General features: G+C 53.1%; 5 protein-coding genes across 5 annotated transcripts; 1 reads left to right on the top strand and 4 right to left on the bottom strand.

The window, feature by feature from the left end:
* Nucleotides 1-2,389: 2,389 nt before the first annotated feature.
* DSM5745_04836 (uncharacterized protein) lies at nt 2,390-3,589 on the bottom strand (the record flags this gene model as incomplete). Its single annotated transcript, XM_026746852.1, has 1 exon — nt 2,390-3,589. The coding sequence occupies one exon, from the start codon at nt 3,587-3,589 to the stop codon at nt 2,390-2,392; it is 1,200 nt and encodes a 399-aa protein (XP_026604332.1).
* Nucleotides 3,590-8,813: 5,224 nt separating this feature from the next.
* On the bottom strand, nt 8,814-9,581 carry DSM5745_04835 (uncharacterized protein; the record flags this gene model as incomplete). Its single annotated transcript, XM_026746851.1, has 2 exons — nt 8,814-9,325; nt 9,440-9,581. 2 exons carry the CDS (start codon nt 9,579-9,581, stop codon nt 8,814-8,816), a joined length of 654 nt encoding a protein of 217 aa, XP_026604331.1.
* A 1,180-nt stretch (nt 9,582-10,761) lies between these two features.
* On the top strand, nt 10,762-13,297 carry DSM5745_04834 (uncharacterized protein; the record flags this gene model as incomplete). The annotated part of the gene is made up of 2 exons (XM_026746850.1): nt 10,762-11,073; nt 11,123-13,297. The coding sequence occupies 2 exons, from the start codon at nt 10,762-10,764 to the stop codon at nt 13,295-13,297; spliced, it is 2,487 nt and encodes an 828-aa protein (XP_026604330.1).
* A 345-nt stretch (nt 13,298-13,642) lies between these two features.
* DSM5745_04833 (uncharacterized protein) lies at nt 13,643-14,526 on the bottom strand (the record flags this gene model as incomplete). The annotated part of the gene is made up of 2 exons (XM_026746849.1): nt 13,643-13,708; nt 13,792-14,526. The coding sequence occupies 2 exons, from the start codon at nt 14,524-14,526 to the stop codon at nt 13,643-13,645; spliced, it is 801 nt and encodes a 266-aa protein (XP_026604329.1).
* A 363-nt stretch (nt 14,527-14,889) lies between these two features.
* On the bottom strand, nt 14,890-16,265 carry DSM5745_04832 (SDR family oxidoreductase; the record flags this gene model as incomplete). Its single annotated transcript, XM_026746848.1, has 4 exons — nt 14,890-15,488; nt 15,555-15,744; nt 15,797-15,936; nt 15,986-16,265. The coding sequence occupies 4 exons, from the start codon at nt 16,263-16,265 to the stop codon at nt 14,890-14,892; spliced, it is 1,209 nt and encodes a 402-aa protein (XP_026604328.1).
* Nucleotides 16,266-16,879: the final 614 nt, after the last annotated feature.

Below are 16,879 nucleotides of genomic sequence, written 5' to 3'. Positions count from 1 at the left end.
CGGGCCCCAGAGAGAAAAAACAAATCCTTGATGGAAGGATTGGCGTAGACCATTTTCGGATTAGGTCTGCGGAAGACGTGCGCATTTGCAGACCGCTAGTGGCCTCAACCTCTGGACTACCTACACGAGTTCTGCTCATACCAAACCAATTCTCCTCGAAATGGTTAAGTGCTTGAGACGCCTGTGGGCTGCTTTGACGAACCCCTGGCCATGATCTTCCACCGTCGAAGCTCCGTAGTTGCTTGTTGGTTACGCTCGGAGGCGCAACCTGAAACACTTCTCTGAGCTCGCGTTGATGAGCTTTAATCGATGTTTTTGCTTTCGAGAATTGTGAAACTTGTATTCACTGCACATAATCATCTATGGGGGGGTTGAAGGTCATCTCACCCAGAGAGTACACCCTGCACCCCACCACTGAATCATCAAAGCATCATCTACCGTGAGGCTAGTAGACACCACCATCAATCATCCACAAATGTATGTCTCACGGACTTTTACTATTAAAACGCTATACAGAGTAGCGATAACATATGAAGATTAATAAATGTAGAAATAAAAAGAACTTTTGGTCCATTGATCGTCCTGTCAGGTATCGATCTACCTGATGCTCACCGCACTCCCAAGGTATTGAGCAACCTTGCTCAAATGAAGTTCGCTGATCATAGCAGCCGATAGTCAGTAGATTTACGTATTTCGTAGCGGCTTGAAACATACTCATGTAGATAAACAATCCAAGCATCCTCCAGACAGGTCCACTCCCAGACAAAGACATAATCCAGGAACTCTAGAAGCACGCGCTCAAGGCGAGCCCCCTCGATGCCATGGTGATCGAGATCTTGTTGGAGTCGACAAATAACCGCGTTGATTACCAGGAAGCACGGCCTCTGTACAGCCCCTTCCCCACCCCGGGCTGCGTGCATCGTGCGCATCATGGCCGGGATGTCAAATCCGCCTAGTCGCTCTATGGCAAGTTAGCACTGATATCAAGAGACTATGCAACAGGTGGGAAAAGGGGTTACTCGCCCTTGTGCTCCATGAGAACGGCAAGAGGTATGTCGGGGAGTGGCCTAGGAGCGTCCACGATCATTTGCGCGGTCGCCTCCGGTTGGCCTGTCTCTAGACTTGTCGTTGAAGACATCGCGAGTCTGTGCTTACGTGCCCGTCGAGGCTGTGAGCTGCCAACCAAAGGTCCTGGAGGCGCGAGCCCCTTTATATCTAGAAGAAAAGAGGGCTACGTAGAGGAGTGATGTATCGAGGCCTGGACACCTTCAGGTACGCTTAATCTGAATCTGCCGTACCTTTCTCCTTTTGGGGAAAAGAAAGACACAGTACTGTGGATCTGTGGACGGTGCCACTACCATAGTACCAATCAGATTGCTGATGGTCGCGATTAAGCTTATTTGTCCTCCAGCAGTATCGCGGGCCAAGGCAGGTATTAAGAGCTCGGTCCTCTCGCGGAAATCGCCCCCCAATCGACCTTGGATTCAAGAATCAGATGCCCTCACCCAATTCTGCTCGATTAGCCAAATGCACTCCTGCAGAGTCTGGATTGTGCTGGCAGTTCAGCATGGCATAGTTTGAAGGCCAGTCATGAACAGGAGAAGTCGGGGTACACAAAAGGTACACAAATGCCTGGTACTTTGTTGTGGACAGTCAAACCATTCCCTAACCAACCAAGCACCCCTTTTCCTTGGCGGGCCTCCACTGTGGCTGGATGGGAGTCATGTCTGCATGACCAATCGCGAGTCGGGTCGGGTTCTTATTGCAAATTTGCATATGCAGACTGCACTTACAACGTGATTCTCTCATTTCCCGTGCCCTTGCTTCCCTGCTCCCGGCCACGGAGCGAGCCCGCTGTGAGTTCCAAGGTTGGCAACGGGAATTACAAGGCCTTGGCCTCCAGAACAAGCTGGCAGCAATTCGTCTTCTTGGATATATTGATTTATCCTTGTCATACCGCTCCAGGTCTTCAATTCGAGCACCCTGACGTATCGAGCCGCCCTGCAGACAGTACCGAGTTATGGGTGTGCCGACGCTCGCTTGCATCAAAACTACCCTACTCACCGACACCCTGGAGATGATTAAGGTTATGCATTCCTCTCCCACCCGACCGTTGCTTACCCCGACAGGATCCTACAGTCTCTTGTGATTGTCAAATTACGACTAAACTGATCGTGATGGACGACTATAGGCATGAATATTTTGATGTGATTCAGAGGAAAGTAATCCAATCTTCAGTTTCTGGACTGGGTCAATGCCGCCAGTCCTAGACGCTAATATAGCCCTGTAACAATAGCTTTGCGCCCATCAAGTCTCGTTCTCGCCTCCAGCTCGCTTATGACTTTGCGTCAATGCTCCGATTCGCTCTTGTCATCCTTTTCATATGCAGTCAAAAGAGGCGCGGAATTATATGCAAGTCCGTGATCGCCTTGTCAAACTCCAACCAAGAGGGCGCAGAGTGGCCCCTGATCCCCAGCCTTGCGAGATTGAAGACGTACTGTGCGGGCGCCCGGTTATGTCGCGCAAACAAAAGCCACAACTGCTCCAGATCCTGGACTTCGCGGTTGGTGAGAAAACCAATTCGGTCGTCAAGGAAGTCTCTCGCGCATGGCTTGTTTAGCCAGACAATCCTCTTTAGCTGTCGAGTCTGAAGCGCCTTGTCTAGCCCGTCGAAAAGCATGTCGGTCGCGCCTTCTCCCCACGAACCGAAACGGACCAGCCAGATGAGCGAATCCCTTAGAATCTTCATTTTTTCTCTTTGCTGCTCTGCCTCGGGCTTCTCCTCCAAGACTGACATTGCTCTTTGAATTCCGTCATTCCCCCTCGGCGACCGCATTAGTGAATCGGCCACGTACATGGCAAGGCTGAATTCGAGTCCGGGCTCAAACTCACGCGCCCTGCGCGCGTAGTCGCTACCTAAATCGGGCGCTGCTGACAGATTGAGGCCCGCCAGAAAATCTCGGAAGTCCCTGACTTGCTGCGAAGTCGGAACGTTCAATAGTTCCCAGAGTGGTTGCACGTCGCCGCGCTTCACCTCCATGCCTATGAGAACCGCCCATTTGCTGAGGAACTCTACCAGTTCATCCTGGGTTCTGAACTCTCTATCGCCTTCGTCTGTCGCAACCTGAACTTCAACAAGCCTCGGCGGCCACACATTCTCTTCTTTCAACGAGACCCAATAGTACTCCGTGCACAGGTTGGTTGGTTCTGGTGCGGTTCCAATCCCATCTACCGTCCTGGCAGATCGATGGTGTATCTCGAAGTTTTCGCAAATGATCTGGCTGACATGACTTCTCTCCTGGGGCAGGTGCACTTGGACCAATACGCTGGCCAAAATGACATCCGCCTCGATCTCGTCGTTCTGCGTATAAGGCTTACCTCGGAGCGCCTCGCGCATTTTGAGCTCCCCCTCTAGCCTCGCGCTGGGTGGGGTGGTGTACGTTATCTCGTGGAGTATCTGGGCTTGCCTAAGAGCCCTGCCACATGCGTCTGCAACCCTTTGAACAGTATCCTTGGAAAAATGAGTGCCCTGGCGATACGACTGCATGAACGACTCGATTGAGAATGTGTTAACTCTGTCGGCGCTCATTGTCGCTTTCCAACTCTATATTCACGGTCGCGGTTCCTCTTAATCAAGTCGGTTGGCTGAGTATTACAACTGGGAAATTGTTTGTTGCCGGAAACAGTGGGAGAAAAACGACATGAATACTAAGCTGGTTCTGACGGCGCTCGTCGTCGGCATTTGCTGCGCAGATAAGGGTCTCCTCTCACGAAACAGTCTCTGGCACGGCAACCTCTTCCCTTCCAGTGTGATGCTTTGATCTTGCGGTCAGGGATTGCCAGAGGGGCGCATGATCGAGGGAAAGGAAAAAGAAAGGCGAACTGCTGGGTGAATAGCACGAATCAGGATGTGGACAGTGATCGTCCTATCGTTTCCTGACTCGTGCAAGAGGCTGACCGCGGACAATGTGTGAGCTGGCAGCAGAATGGCATCCATGACTGGTGGAGTCGTTCGCCCCCACCCCCACGTTCGCTATTCAAGAAGCGGTGGCCATTGTCAATGACAATGCTGTGCTGGTTGGATGGCCAATCAAACGGGACCAGCTGGTTGTCATCCTGCCTTACGTGCATTAAGCTTGCAGCAAAGCTGAAAGCCCACATTCCTCGGGCCGGCTCGTCTAGTACCCGCCCAAGCGCTCCCGTCTTATTTGCGCAGGTCCTCTCCACGCACGGGTGAAAAGGGAGCAAATATCAACAGCAGCCGGCGAGAGCGAACGATAAGAACTCTCAAGAGGCTCTGTTCAAATGCCAAATGGCTATAACGCTGGCGCCTTTGCTTCCCCCATAGCCGCCTACTGCTGACGAACTATGGGCAGCCCTGACGGCCATCCATGCAAGGATGTTCCGGTTACAGCCTTCTAAAAATCGCCTTGATCACTGACCGCTGTTCAGCTCACCACACGTGAACGTTTCCCACCATTGAGATTCCGGCAATGCATTAACGGATCTTGGAAGGAACCCTGCTCGATCAGAGCCCGTGCTCTTGATAGCGTTGGTTAGATTGATAGAGACCTAATGCAAGCCCCACGACTCTAGGTCGTGCATGCCCTGGGTAAGGACCGATTATGCCGTTGGTCCCGAAAGCAGCCTATTAGCCCCGCAGTATTCGACTCACCGGTTGCTTTTTCCTGCACGCAGTTGGTGATAGGCATCGGAGTCTGTACCACTAAATGTACTCCGTAGCATCCGGCACCTTGGAGCCCGGCGGACGGGCCGTGGCATTACGGCACTTAGGGTTTTGTTCCCGAGGTCAGCGTGTGGGTCTACGAGGATCGCTGGAGTCCCGTGGCCGTAGCAGTGTCCCTCGTATCGCGAAAGCATGAACATTCCGGGCATCGCTGGTCGCGAGAGACGAAAGGCTCAAGCTTCGTCATCATATTCGTAGATGAACGCGTCTATTCTCTTAGTCCTAACCCCAGCTTCACCCGCCGGACGGGCAAAATGAGTTAGACCCACTCCTGATAGCCGATCGCTTTGGTGATGGCAGAATGCCACCATGGATATCATGCGGAATGATTATCAGGTCCGGTGCCTATTCACTCGGCCGGTTATAAGTATAAGCTAAACGATATTTCTCGGAAAGGGATGGGCGATTACTGCGCTAGGAATCTTAACGCCGGTCTGAAAGACAGACTCAGCTGTCCGCGGTGCATGAGCATTGGCATATGAAACAAGCTAAGAACAAAGTTCTCGGTCAGCTGAAGTCCGAACCTGCTGGCGGAGTCAGAGCTCGCTAGATTCGCGCAGTTGGACAAGAGCTTTTGTATTAGGTTCCTCAGGACGAACTATCCACTCAATGACGGAATAGGATAAGTCACCGGACCACCTGCCGGTTCCTTTAGAATCCAAGATATCAGCCCTTGGCAAAGCGATGTCGCGCCAATGATGAGCCAAGAGTGAGGTAAGAAGTAGCCTAGCAAGAGTTCTGGTCACGACTTCTACCCATGGGGCTTTGTGGGCATCGAGGCAGGTTGTATTGCGTCCGCAGTTTCCGGGGTGGATCCATCTTGCGTTTAACTCCAGCGCCCGACCTGCGGCGTCCAATAGTAAGCCGGGCGTTCCTGCGTCTGATCGCATGGGCTATGGGAAGCCGTGGAAAGTGGGCACAGAGTTGATACAGCAGCTTTAAGAAACAGCACGCGATTTATACCCAGGAATGGCCCCGAGCTAAACGGGCAAGAAAACTGGGGGCAGAGATTGATCATTGGAGCCACGTAGCCTAGGCTTGAGGCTTGGAGCTTCAAACCGTCCACCTGCAGATTAAATGTTCGAGGATCAACCAGCTGAGCGGGGAGCCAGGAACGGCCGGTGCATGCGCATGCGAGGCTGAAACTTGCCCCTGGCCGAGAGAGCTGGAGATGGATGATCGCCCCAGGGGATTGGGATTGCGATGGAGATGCGTATGGAGTACATCAAAGGTCGAACATTCCAGCTCTGACTTAATATTATCGCCTTCCAACTTCCACAATGCCATTATCCGGTGAGTTGACTTTCTTCAGCGTTCTTCGTCCTGATTTGAGTCGCTCTTCTGGCGGATTTGATGCGGCGGCGAACAAAGAAAGTCGACTGCAGCCGGATTTATTAGCGCGCGGGGCTACAAGATTAGCGTCCTTGGCTTAGGCCCTACCATAGCAGTTCAGATTTCTCGGGCGAAGGATCGGGAAGGAGCGAAGCCATAAGGTTCTGTTCCTGGCTATGGCAGGAACCGGCCCCAGGATTCCGCTACAGGATTGCCAGCGGAGCGTTGTCTCTAGTAACAACGCTACCTCGGAGCCGCTACATTGAACTTCCCACTGATTACGGCGCAGCTGTATACGTAACTTAACGCCGCAGATTTGCAATTAGCAACGCAAATCAGGTTTCTGTCTGCCCGTCGCGCCAGCTGCTGCCCCGCCGTGAGACACTCGCGGCCGGCACGCGCTAAGGGTCGGTAGCGCTAGGGTCGCCAGATCTCCCCGTCGGCCCCCTCCCGAGTAGGACTGGAGCTATCAGAGGACGGTACGTACGTATAGCCCATGGGAATCACTGAGCGGCTTACTCCGTAGTTTGGAGCTGAAGCTCGACCGATCCACCTGCTTCGCCTCGCTTATTCTGTAAGACGCCAATGTTAGACGGACACTGACAACAATCATCCCACGATAAACCAATTGATTCCACCATGTCTTTCGGGCTAAGCGCTTTGATCAGAGGTTACCTTTGGCGCAGCGAGGCTATCGGACGGGAACCGCGAGGGATTTCTGCGTTGAGCCCGCCATTCTACCCTACCATATTCAGTGTTAAGGCCCAAGGGAGGGGCCGTGAAGAACTTTTTTTTGTTTCTTTGCTTTTTCCATGCCAAGGAAGCCTGTTGCCTGGCATAGTACTCCGTAGCCTTGAGGGAACAGCACGGACCTCTGGATCTTGCTTTGGACCATGGATCGGGAGTTGACTTTAACTTGGTATTCCGATCGACGACGCAATATGTGGGCAGTTTCAGACGAAGGATAACTTTTGGGAGTAATACACAGTTGCATAAAAAGAGACGTAGGGGCGACTAGACACTGAGAGCGCTGCCTCCTCGCAATTTCTTCATGGCTCTCAGCGCTCGCTGTCCAGGGATTATATCCGGTAGTCCACAGTGGTTACCAAGCTTGCCGTGGCGTCCAGTGCTCGCCGACGCAAGGTTGAACGTTCAGAGTCAATCGCCGGCAAGCAGAAACAGAGGATCGGGAGACAGGTTCGAAGTATAGACTTCCCTTGCGTCGTCGTCGCCTTCGTTGTACTCAAACTCCAAGAGCTTGATGACATGGTCTTCGAGGCGGTTGCTAGCAAACCCGAACTGTTGTCTGAACCTCTCCTCGAAGCAGAGAACGGTTTGCCGATCGATTTCGTCGAGTTGGTCGGAGTATCCGCGTATGGTGAGTTTTATCCGGGTTCTCTGAACCATAGCATAGTCTTCGATAAGTTAGAAAGCTGCTTGTAAGGGACTCGATGGTCAAACCGGATCATGATAGGGACGTACATCTGATAATAGATTGATGTGTTTGATGCTGAATTGTCTCGACTAAAAGGGGTAAAAGGGTTCGCGTTAACTACTCATCCATGGCGGTACGGCAAGGAGCTGGCGCGCAACGGGTTGTTCTTGATCGAGAATGCGCTGGGTGGAAGTTGGTAGATGTTCCAAAGCGAACCCAGTTTTTGTTCAGTAGTCGTGATGCTAGGAAGCGAGAGCCGAGTCATGGAACGCCAGAGACATCTCAGGACGCGATATATCGTACGGCAGCCGTCCGAAAGCGCCAAAAGTACGATCATTTGCGAAAGGACACAGCACTTTATCACTGTTCCGGCTCACATCGGGAGCCAGCCGTAGACAAAGTACAATCAGCGGGGCGTTGCATGGCTCTGGGCCTCCGGAGGGTCTTGTTTCCATCTCGTGCAGCGAACCGAAATGTGATGCATCAGAAGAACAAATTCTCCCAGGACCGTGTTGGCTCGAAGCACGTTCAAGGAGGAGAGTTTTGGCGAATCAAACGTCATTTGCCGCGGGCGATCATGTCCGAGTGTCAACGACGAAGGAATCCCAATGTGGCTTTTCTACGATGCTCAACGGCATGGGCTGGCGTTGCGGCTCTTTCCAACAAGGTTAGATGTTCGTATGGCGATTTATCCTCGCCGCCTCGCGGGCAAACACGCCAGTCCCTGATTGAGCTAGCAGGTGGACATGGTACGCAGTTCGCATCGAGATGCCGTACCTGCAGGATGAGCGCAGCATGGGCCGAATTCCACCCAGGAGGGACTTCTGTCAAGTCTAAACCGGAAGAAAAAAGCTGCTCGTATGGCATGAAGCACTGATTGGGAAACGGAGTCACCGGAGTCCGGACGCCAGAAGGCGTTGCACTAGGACGGAAATCATAATCAATTAGCGTTCGAGTCATTTGCCTTGGCCAGATAGCCGGTGGGTGCAGGATCCCGCTGAAGACTCTCGGACCGTCGGTGGGCCTTCGTGCTGGTACGGAGTTGATTGGCGACGATCATCTAGGCCGGACTGTCAGTTCCTGGCTCCATGGAGCTCTAATCCAAAAAAGAGAGGCACTCGGGGTCTGAGGGTGAAAGGGCCTTGAGGAGGGTAGAGTGTGTTTACGGCAGGAGCGGTGTGACTTTGATGTCGCCTGGACAACGGATGTCAGACACGTCTTCTCAGGAACGTGAACTGTATTTTCTTCTCACATCCCATCCTATTCTATCCGATCAAAACCAATCAGAAATGGCCTCCCTTATTGCAAAATATCAACGATTTCCAGCAGCCTCGGCCGCGCATCCTCCCAGTTCCGCTCTGGATCCAGCCTCGCCGGGCACAAGGCAGACCGGATAGGCAGCCACTCGTTGCCGTCAAACAGGCCCCAGAGGTTTTCCACCCCAGACTTTTCATTCTCTGTCAGTGGTCTGGCTAATGCAGGCTGCTCGCAGAGTTCTCTCGTTCGTCCTGATGTTAACCAACGAAGCCTCATTCTCACGCGGTCCTCAATCTGCTTGTCGTTATCCCGAGGGTCGAAGGTCAGCTTCCCAACCCAGTGACGCAGCCCCATCAGCTCATTCAGCCAGAGAAAGGAGTTTCGAATCACTTTGATCTTGTATCTGAGCAGCTCGTCGCCATTTCGAAGTTCCAACTCGTCGCTCAACCTCTCGTTCACTTCCGGCGACTGGGCCAACTCACCCACCATATAAGTTGCAAGAGTGGGTGGCAGAGGACCGTACCGTCGGGCGTGAAAGCCAGCGTCTTCCATTGCTTTTTGATTCATGGTATAAACTCACTCCATGATTTCCAACAACGTCTCGGGCTGATACAATCCTAGGGTCCCAACGAGCGCCGCAATGAGTTGAATTTCGCCGACGAAAGTACGGCTTTCTCCCTTTGAATCCGCCCAGTCCCACAGCAGAGTTTGCAGGTCATCGACAGAATCGAGTGCGGTTGTATTGAGCGTCTCGCCGGCGGCGATATTTTGGTGCACTTGGCCCAAGTTGCCACTGTTTATGGCTGCCATGGTTGGATGACGGCAATGAGACGCCTTTTGCAACAAAGGTGAGTGGTAATGGATGTTTTGAGGTTGAATGTTTCTCATTCAACTGACAGAGAAAGTCAGACCGATAGTGAAGAGAGCCTACCGCGATCGCTATTATATACCCTTTCCGACCCCGGACATCAAGTGTGACCTGCGATTGCCATAGCGAAAACGTCAGACCGATGACGAGGATTAGAAACCTTGTTGCGACCATATAACCGGGAAACTTCACAGGGAACAACGCACGCATGCGGTCTCTGCGTCCCTCGTTCGATTCAAGATGTCCTCTAAGCCTACAAGTTGCCGGGATGCGACCGGATAGGAGGGCCAGCAAGACCTAGCGGAAACCTTGCATACGTCGGAAATAAATGGTCACAAGGTCAGTGCTACACCAAAGGGAAGCATGACTCCCTGAAGAGGCTGAGTTGCCTGTTGGCGCTTGGAGGTGTATGCATACTTGATGGAGTTGGATGATCCTGGCGCCACGATCTGGCTACTCTCGGTCTATGTCATGAAACGCTATTGGCGGTGATACAGTTTCTACCGCCCTCATGCTGACATCTCCACCCGTTCGATCAGTACCTATCTCTCGTGCCGCTTATCAGCGGCCAACGAGAGTTGGCACCTCGTGCAACGGACGCTGGCCGTAGATGCAATGCTGCATATTGCCGATGAAGCTACAGCGGCAGCCTCGTATTGGCTCGCCGTGGCCGCTTCCGCGAAACCAATCAATATCCAACTTTGGAACGGTGATTGGCCGTAAGCTGGGAGACTCGATTTTCCACGTCGCGCTTCGGGCGCTCGCTGTTCGGTTGCGCTTTGGACTTTACTTTGCAGTTTGATTATTACTATCCCAAAAAATGCAGTAAGGAGAGTCTTTCTCTCTGAATTTGCTTCGCCCATACCGTTGCAACATTATCCGGCTTTTCGTTTCTTCTGCCTTGTCTGCGGCTCTCTGGTCTTCCACACCTCCTCCCATCCCACCTGTGCCGCAAGAACAAGCGCGGAGTTGCTCGCCGCCAATCAGCCCTGTAGGTACGATACGTCGTACACCACATCCTGGACTGATCCGTCACGTGTGCATATTAGGAGGGGCTGTCTTCCGTTTGTTGGCACCCATGCGAACTTCAGCTCATCATCGAAAGGCCTGCCTAACATCAACATGGAACCATCGCTCACCCCCCGGCCACATCACCTTGATCAGTATGCCCAGAAATATGCTTCGTCTCTCTCAAGAGTTCCTTGTCGGTTTTACGCACGGGGCAATTGTCGGGATGGAGACAAGTGCCGCTTTTCTCACACAACACCACCTAAGACTGGAGATACTGACAACGTCGCTGCGCCCTCGTCATATTCCGACACGAGAGGACAAGTTCCATGTCAATTCTACTTGCGAGGTATCTGTAGGAACGGCGACGGTTGTCCTTATTCTCATACCGGAGCCAAAGAAGGGAAAGCTGTTTCGAGTATAGAGGTATTCCTTATTTTGTTATTCGCGTCGCGCTTGTTACTGACACCTTTAGGAAACGAACTCCGATAACTTCAGTAGACAAATCGCCGGTGCTATTGTCACCTTCATCGACGGTGCCAAGGTGGAAAAGATTTCCTTTCCGTCAGATTTCTCAGCCGTCCATCTGGGCAATCTTCCACCCAACAGCTCGCCTTCATCTATAACAAACATGCTGGCGCAGCTAGGCCTCGACGTTCCGGCTAGTCAAGTGCGTGTGCGACCACTAGAAAATGGCAGTAGCGCGGACGTCCGTATGGAGGACTCAACGTTTGCAAAAACCCTCTGCGCCAAGCTCGCGAAGGACTTAGGTAACACCGCGGCATCCAGAATCACTGCAATCACCGTCAGCTCGCCCGTCGTGCTCGGATCAAATGCACACCGGGTAGATAGTAAAAAGGTCCACTGCTCGTGGCATCGACCGTCACGTACCGTGAGGATGAGTTTCGGAAGTCAGAGCATTGCGAGAAAGGTTGAGAGTGCGTTCAATGCGGGTATTTACAAGGTCGTTGGTCAAGCTGTGAGAAGCGTCAGCCTTCATGGGAGCAGAGGAGGCTACCACGGCGTAGGGTGGACGTTGTCGCTTTCAAATCTCCCAGCCAATATACTCGCAGGAGATATACTTAGCGATATTCCGGTGCACCTACGACCTCGCCGCATCGGCCTAGGAGATCCAAGCTATGACGCGAGCCTTGACGAAGCGAACACAATTATCAAGTCACAGCTCTTGCAAATCGGGCCTTTGGAGTACTGGGAGTCAGCAGCCGAGTCTGGTGGAAAGCGAGCAAAGGCGAAAGCTCGATTTCAGAATGAAGAGGATGCGAGAAGTGCCGCGGCAGGCTTGAACGAGACGGCGCTCCCATTTCACGGCCATGGCCGCTTGACAGTGCAACTTGTGCATTCGGCAAGATTTAAGGTCTCTGAGCGGATTTATCAGGCTGTTCGGCCAAAGGTAGGCGCGGAGGAGACAGTCTGGAAGGCACAGCACTTGGTCTTTATTCCATATGAGCCGGTCCGGGGATACAGAGTGCTGAAGCTGGAGGGCGAATCTACCAGGGATGTTGCTCGGGCGAAGAAGGCGCTCGAAGAAATACTGGAGGGTATGATCGCCATGTCAGAGGGCAACGTCCTTTGGTCTCCATCATTTTCCATGAATGGAGATTCCTACCGGATGCTCAAGGATATTGAGGAGCGCCTTGGAATTGTCGTCGTTCGAAGCAAACGACTTCGTCGCATACACCTTTACGGGCCCGAAGAGAAATGCAAGGAAGGCAGTAAATTGATAGTGGACATTTCCAAAGCAAAATCGACAGATGGTCATTCCATCGAACTCGATGACAAGCAATTCAATTGGGTATGTCATGGAGGGTTTCAAAAAATATCCGCGACCCTGGGAGTGAAAGCCGTTGCTCTAGACATCATGTCCAAACCTAAGCGACTTTTGTTGAAAGGGTCTGCTGCGGACTACAAGCTTGTCCTCAGCATGCTCGCTGGTGAAAAGGAAGATGAGAGTTTTGGCACAGCGCTTTCTGAAAACGACTGCTCAATCTGCTGGACGGAAGCTGACAACGCGATCAAAACCCACTGCAGACATACATACTGTGCTGACTGCTTCGAGATGCTCTGCTTTTCCGAGCTTGATACCACTAAAAGTACCGAACCAGCCATTCGCTGCCAAGGGGGCTCCGGGAAATGCAACGCAATTCTTCCCCTCGACGAGCTCTGGGATCACCTCCCCTCGAGCGCATTCGAAGATCTCCTCGAAGCTTCCTTCAAATCCCACATCCGTCGCCACCCGCAACAATTCCAATACTGTCCGACTCCAGATTGCAACCAAGTCTACCGCACGACCACTACGGGCGCTGTGTTCCACTGTTCCAACTGCCTCATTCCAGTCTGCACGACTTGCCATGCAAGCCACCCGGGAATGACATGTGCCGAACAGAAAGACTTTGCGTCCGGTGGGTACGAGGCTCTAGCAAAGGCGAAGAAGGAGCTGGGGATCAAGGACTGCCCGGCGTGTAAGACGGCGATTGAGAAGACGGAGGGATGTAACCACATGGAGTGTCGAGGGTGTGGGACTCATATTTGCTGGAAGTGCATGAAGACTTTTGCGAGAAGTGCGGAGTGCTATACGCATATGAATCGGGAGCATGGGTCTATAGGGCTGGACTTTGCGGGGATTGACTGAGTCTGTTCTCCCAAGTGTGCTTTTGTTCTTTAGGGTGCCTCCATTCGTGAGTTCATCTAAGTCCATTGAAACTATAGCTTTTTAACTGATACAATTTTCAATCTTCATGTCCTGCATCATGCTTCCACCCCCCGCCGATTTGTTGATCACATAATGCTCCTGAAGGAACGCCTTTGCTATACATCTTGAACTAATCCCCGTGCTGGCAGTATAGTATGGCTAGCATCATCCGTTCCTGCCAATTCCTAAGCTCCACCTCTCAGTACTATCTCGGCTCATGTATAGGGCTGCACGACGTACCTGGGATCCCAAGGCTTTCCCTCTACCATGACATCCATGCATGGCTCAATAGACCCCCGGAATCAGCCGATACTTCACGCGCTCCTTAATGTTCTTATATGCCTGGCCGTACTATAGCGGCAGAGAGATCATTCATCAGTTTCCCTGACCGGGTCTTCAACAATAAAAATCAATGAGTCGAGCCGGAGACTTACCCTATCCTCCAAATACCCATCCAAAACCGGAACGCCCCTGGTCGCAAAATCCCAGAAGAAGAACGAGAACGTCACGACAGCCGGCGCAGCACCACCGCAGATCAGCGCGTACCCTGCGCGCCAGATGGTATACCCGCCGTAGTTAATGTTTGTTGCAAGCGAGAACAGCCCGCCGCCGTAGGGCTTCCCTTTATTCGCGGGATCCTTCTTGAATAGCGTGCGCTGAACCTCGGAAACTGTCTCTGTTAGGATACCCAGGATATACGCGCCGACACCCAGTGAGAGGAGCGGGTTCAGGAGAACAAATTCCCCCGGCGACAGCGGGACCTCCGTTTCCGCAGGAACCTGGGAAGTCAAACTCCACACAGAAAGAAGCGTATTCGCCGAGTTAAAGATCGTGTTGAACCCCGCGACGGCAATAGCCGATGGAACCGGCGTCTCCTGCTCCGAGATAAAGAGCATCGTGCCGATCTGCTTGATGCTGCTGCCCAGCGAGAGGAGCGTCACGAGGGTGTAGTACGGCGTCAGGCTTGTGCTGGTGGCGCTGCTGAGGATCTGGGTTATCGGGATGGAGTGGCCTCCGAGCCGTTCGATGCATTGGCTTGCCCAGCCTCGTGTTAGCAGGCGGTACTGCCATAAGACGTCTAGGGCTCGGAGGCCGACGAAGACGGCGCGGCCGGGCGCGGAGGGGGTTTTGTGGCGGGAGACGTTGTCGTGGAGGGGCTTTTCAGACATGGTATTTTGGATCTTGGATGGAGATGATGGAACGCGTAAGATGGAGAGGTTGAGGAGACGGTCTGCCTTGTCTGGATAGACGTGGTCTGTAGGGTGGTTGTTGAGTTAAGCTCGGGGTTGAGGTTGGGCCCGATGATGGCATGATCACATAATACACTTAAACTCACTGAGTCAGGGTTGATTCTATTGGGTGCCGTCGAACTTAATCTGAAGATGGACTGCGTCCTGCTGCTTATGCTTCTCCTGTTGATGGGGCATGGCTGCTGTCACCTCCACCTCACGACGGACATCTGCGGCTTAACCCTAACCCTCAACAGGACTCTCTTGCAACTCGAAATATCCTTCATTGCGTCCACGAATGATCTACTCCCTCCACTCCCCCTTGCCAGGAATAATCCTCTCCCCCTCCAAGCGCTCAAACACCTTAAGATACCCCGCCGCAGCCGGATACTCCTCGCTAAACCCAAGGCTCCGAATCTTATCCAAACTCATCTCGCGATCCCTCCCCAGAAAACTGAACCCCGCAGCCATAAACGTCCACGTCTCCTGAGGAATTTCCCTCGCCCGCAGCCCATACTCCCCACACATCCGCTGATACTCGCCCTGATGCGCAACCCACCACTTATCGATATCCTTCCACCCTTTGTCCTCAAGAGCTGCGCCCTGCCCCTTTAGCCCGAAATACTCGCAGATCTGCGGCCACACGATTGTCCAGGGGTCGGGCGTTGCGCTGTCGGCTGTGTTGAAGGCCTCCCCGTGCGCTTGGTCTGGCTTCTCGATGGAGAGGTACAGTTCCGAGCGCGCGATGATGTCCTGCGACGAGGACGTGTATGTGTGCGTGTAGTTTGTGTACGGGCCTGGGAAGATCACTGTCGAGCCCGCGCCATGCACGTAGCGGTAGAGCATGAGGTACAGCGCCAGCGGCTCGACGTAGGTCATGCTTGTTGGGATGGGGACGTGGCCTGGGCGCGTGTCAGTAGGGCCAAGCCCGAGTCCAGGTATTAGGGTAGGTAGGTTAGGCAACGCACCGACGATCTGGTCCGGGCGGACCTCGCACCATTTCCACGATTTGCCCCGGTTGGCTTCCTTGAGCAGGTCGACCTGCGCGTAGTAGAAGATTTCGTCGCCCCAGGGGGAGGGGATGCGCGGGCTGTCTTCGCGCAGGGGCGGGTTGATCTCGATGTGCTCTTGGAAGCGGAAGACTGCGACTCCGTAGTTCTGCGGCTGTTAGTCGGGGTTATTGCTAGGTTTGGATTGGTATGGTACGTACGTTCGTTCCGGTTTGGAGCACGAAGAATTTGAGGTTCTTGCATAGGCGGTCGACGGCGTGGACGGCGTTGTAGGTCATTCCCACGTTGATGTCCCGGATGGCCATCACGTCTACCGAGTATGCAGTTGCGTTGGAGTAGGCTTGCGCACTGAATCAGTTTATGGTCGATGCGTTGCATGTGGTTCTTACCAAGGTAGTAGACGTGCGTGACCTCTTCCAGGTTGGGAACCTTCTCTTGCAACTGAGCCAGCACCTCATCAAGGCTCCCTCGCAGATTCACTCCAGAATGCAATTCCAGTCGCGGGTCTTGCGGTAAGCCACTCTTCTCCAGAGGCAAGGGCCGATTCGTCAGGCCGATCACCCGGGTAAACGTGGTGGGCGTGGGGTATGAGAGCGCGCATTTGGTGACGGCCCAGCCGGAGATACCGCTGGCTCCAAAGACCAGTGCGACGTTCTTTGCTAGAGTCATTGTTCGCTGTGTTCTTGCAGTAGAAAAATTATTTAATGGCTGGCGGCAGGGGTCGCATTTAAGAGCGGCATCCACGGCCGCTATCTCGCTCGCTAGCAGGGGAGGAAATTGCCCGTGGGGGAATTGCCCGTTCTGCAATGGTGTCAACAATCGCTTTGTGCGGCCAAGAGGCTAATGAATTATGGTCTTTGGTGGTGTTTCAACTACCGGAGTAGTTTGGCGCCGTTGATGATAGTGGATCGACCGGCCATCGACCGGGGCAGATCGATCCCTGCTCGCCTGCTGTGCCGCAATATCAAGCCGCCTCGCTACTCTTAGTGCCTCCAGCTAGGGTTTCGGGTGGGCTCTGACTGCGGCAGGCACCGAGGTTGCCGTCGATTGCCCACAGTGCTTCTCTTGTTCCCACTGATCTTCCCTTTGTTCTCAGACGGAACAACCACTATTTGATTGTCTCTCAATGTTATGGTAGTGGATACCTGTTACTCTGGACGGTTCCGGATTAGATTTAGAGCATATACCCATGTCTCGGGCTCTGTGGTTACCAGCCCTCGGCCGATGTCCTTAACATTACCCAACGACCCGCTAGTCGAATCCTTCTAACGATATTAAATCGA

Source organism: Aspergillus mulundensis (assembly GCF_003369625.1).
Source record: "Aspergillus mulundensis strain DSM 5745 chromosome Unknown scaffold_4, whole genome shotgun sequence".
NCBI classification, from domain to species: domain Eukaryota; kingdom Fungi; phylum Ascomycota; class Eurotiomycetes; order Eurotiales; family Aspergillaceae; genus Aspergillus; species Aspergillus mulundensis.
Note: the sequence above shows the minus strand (reverse complement) of the source record. Positions and strands in the feature narration are given on the sequence as shown.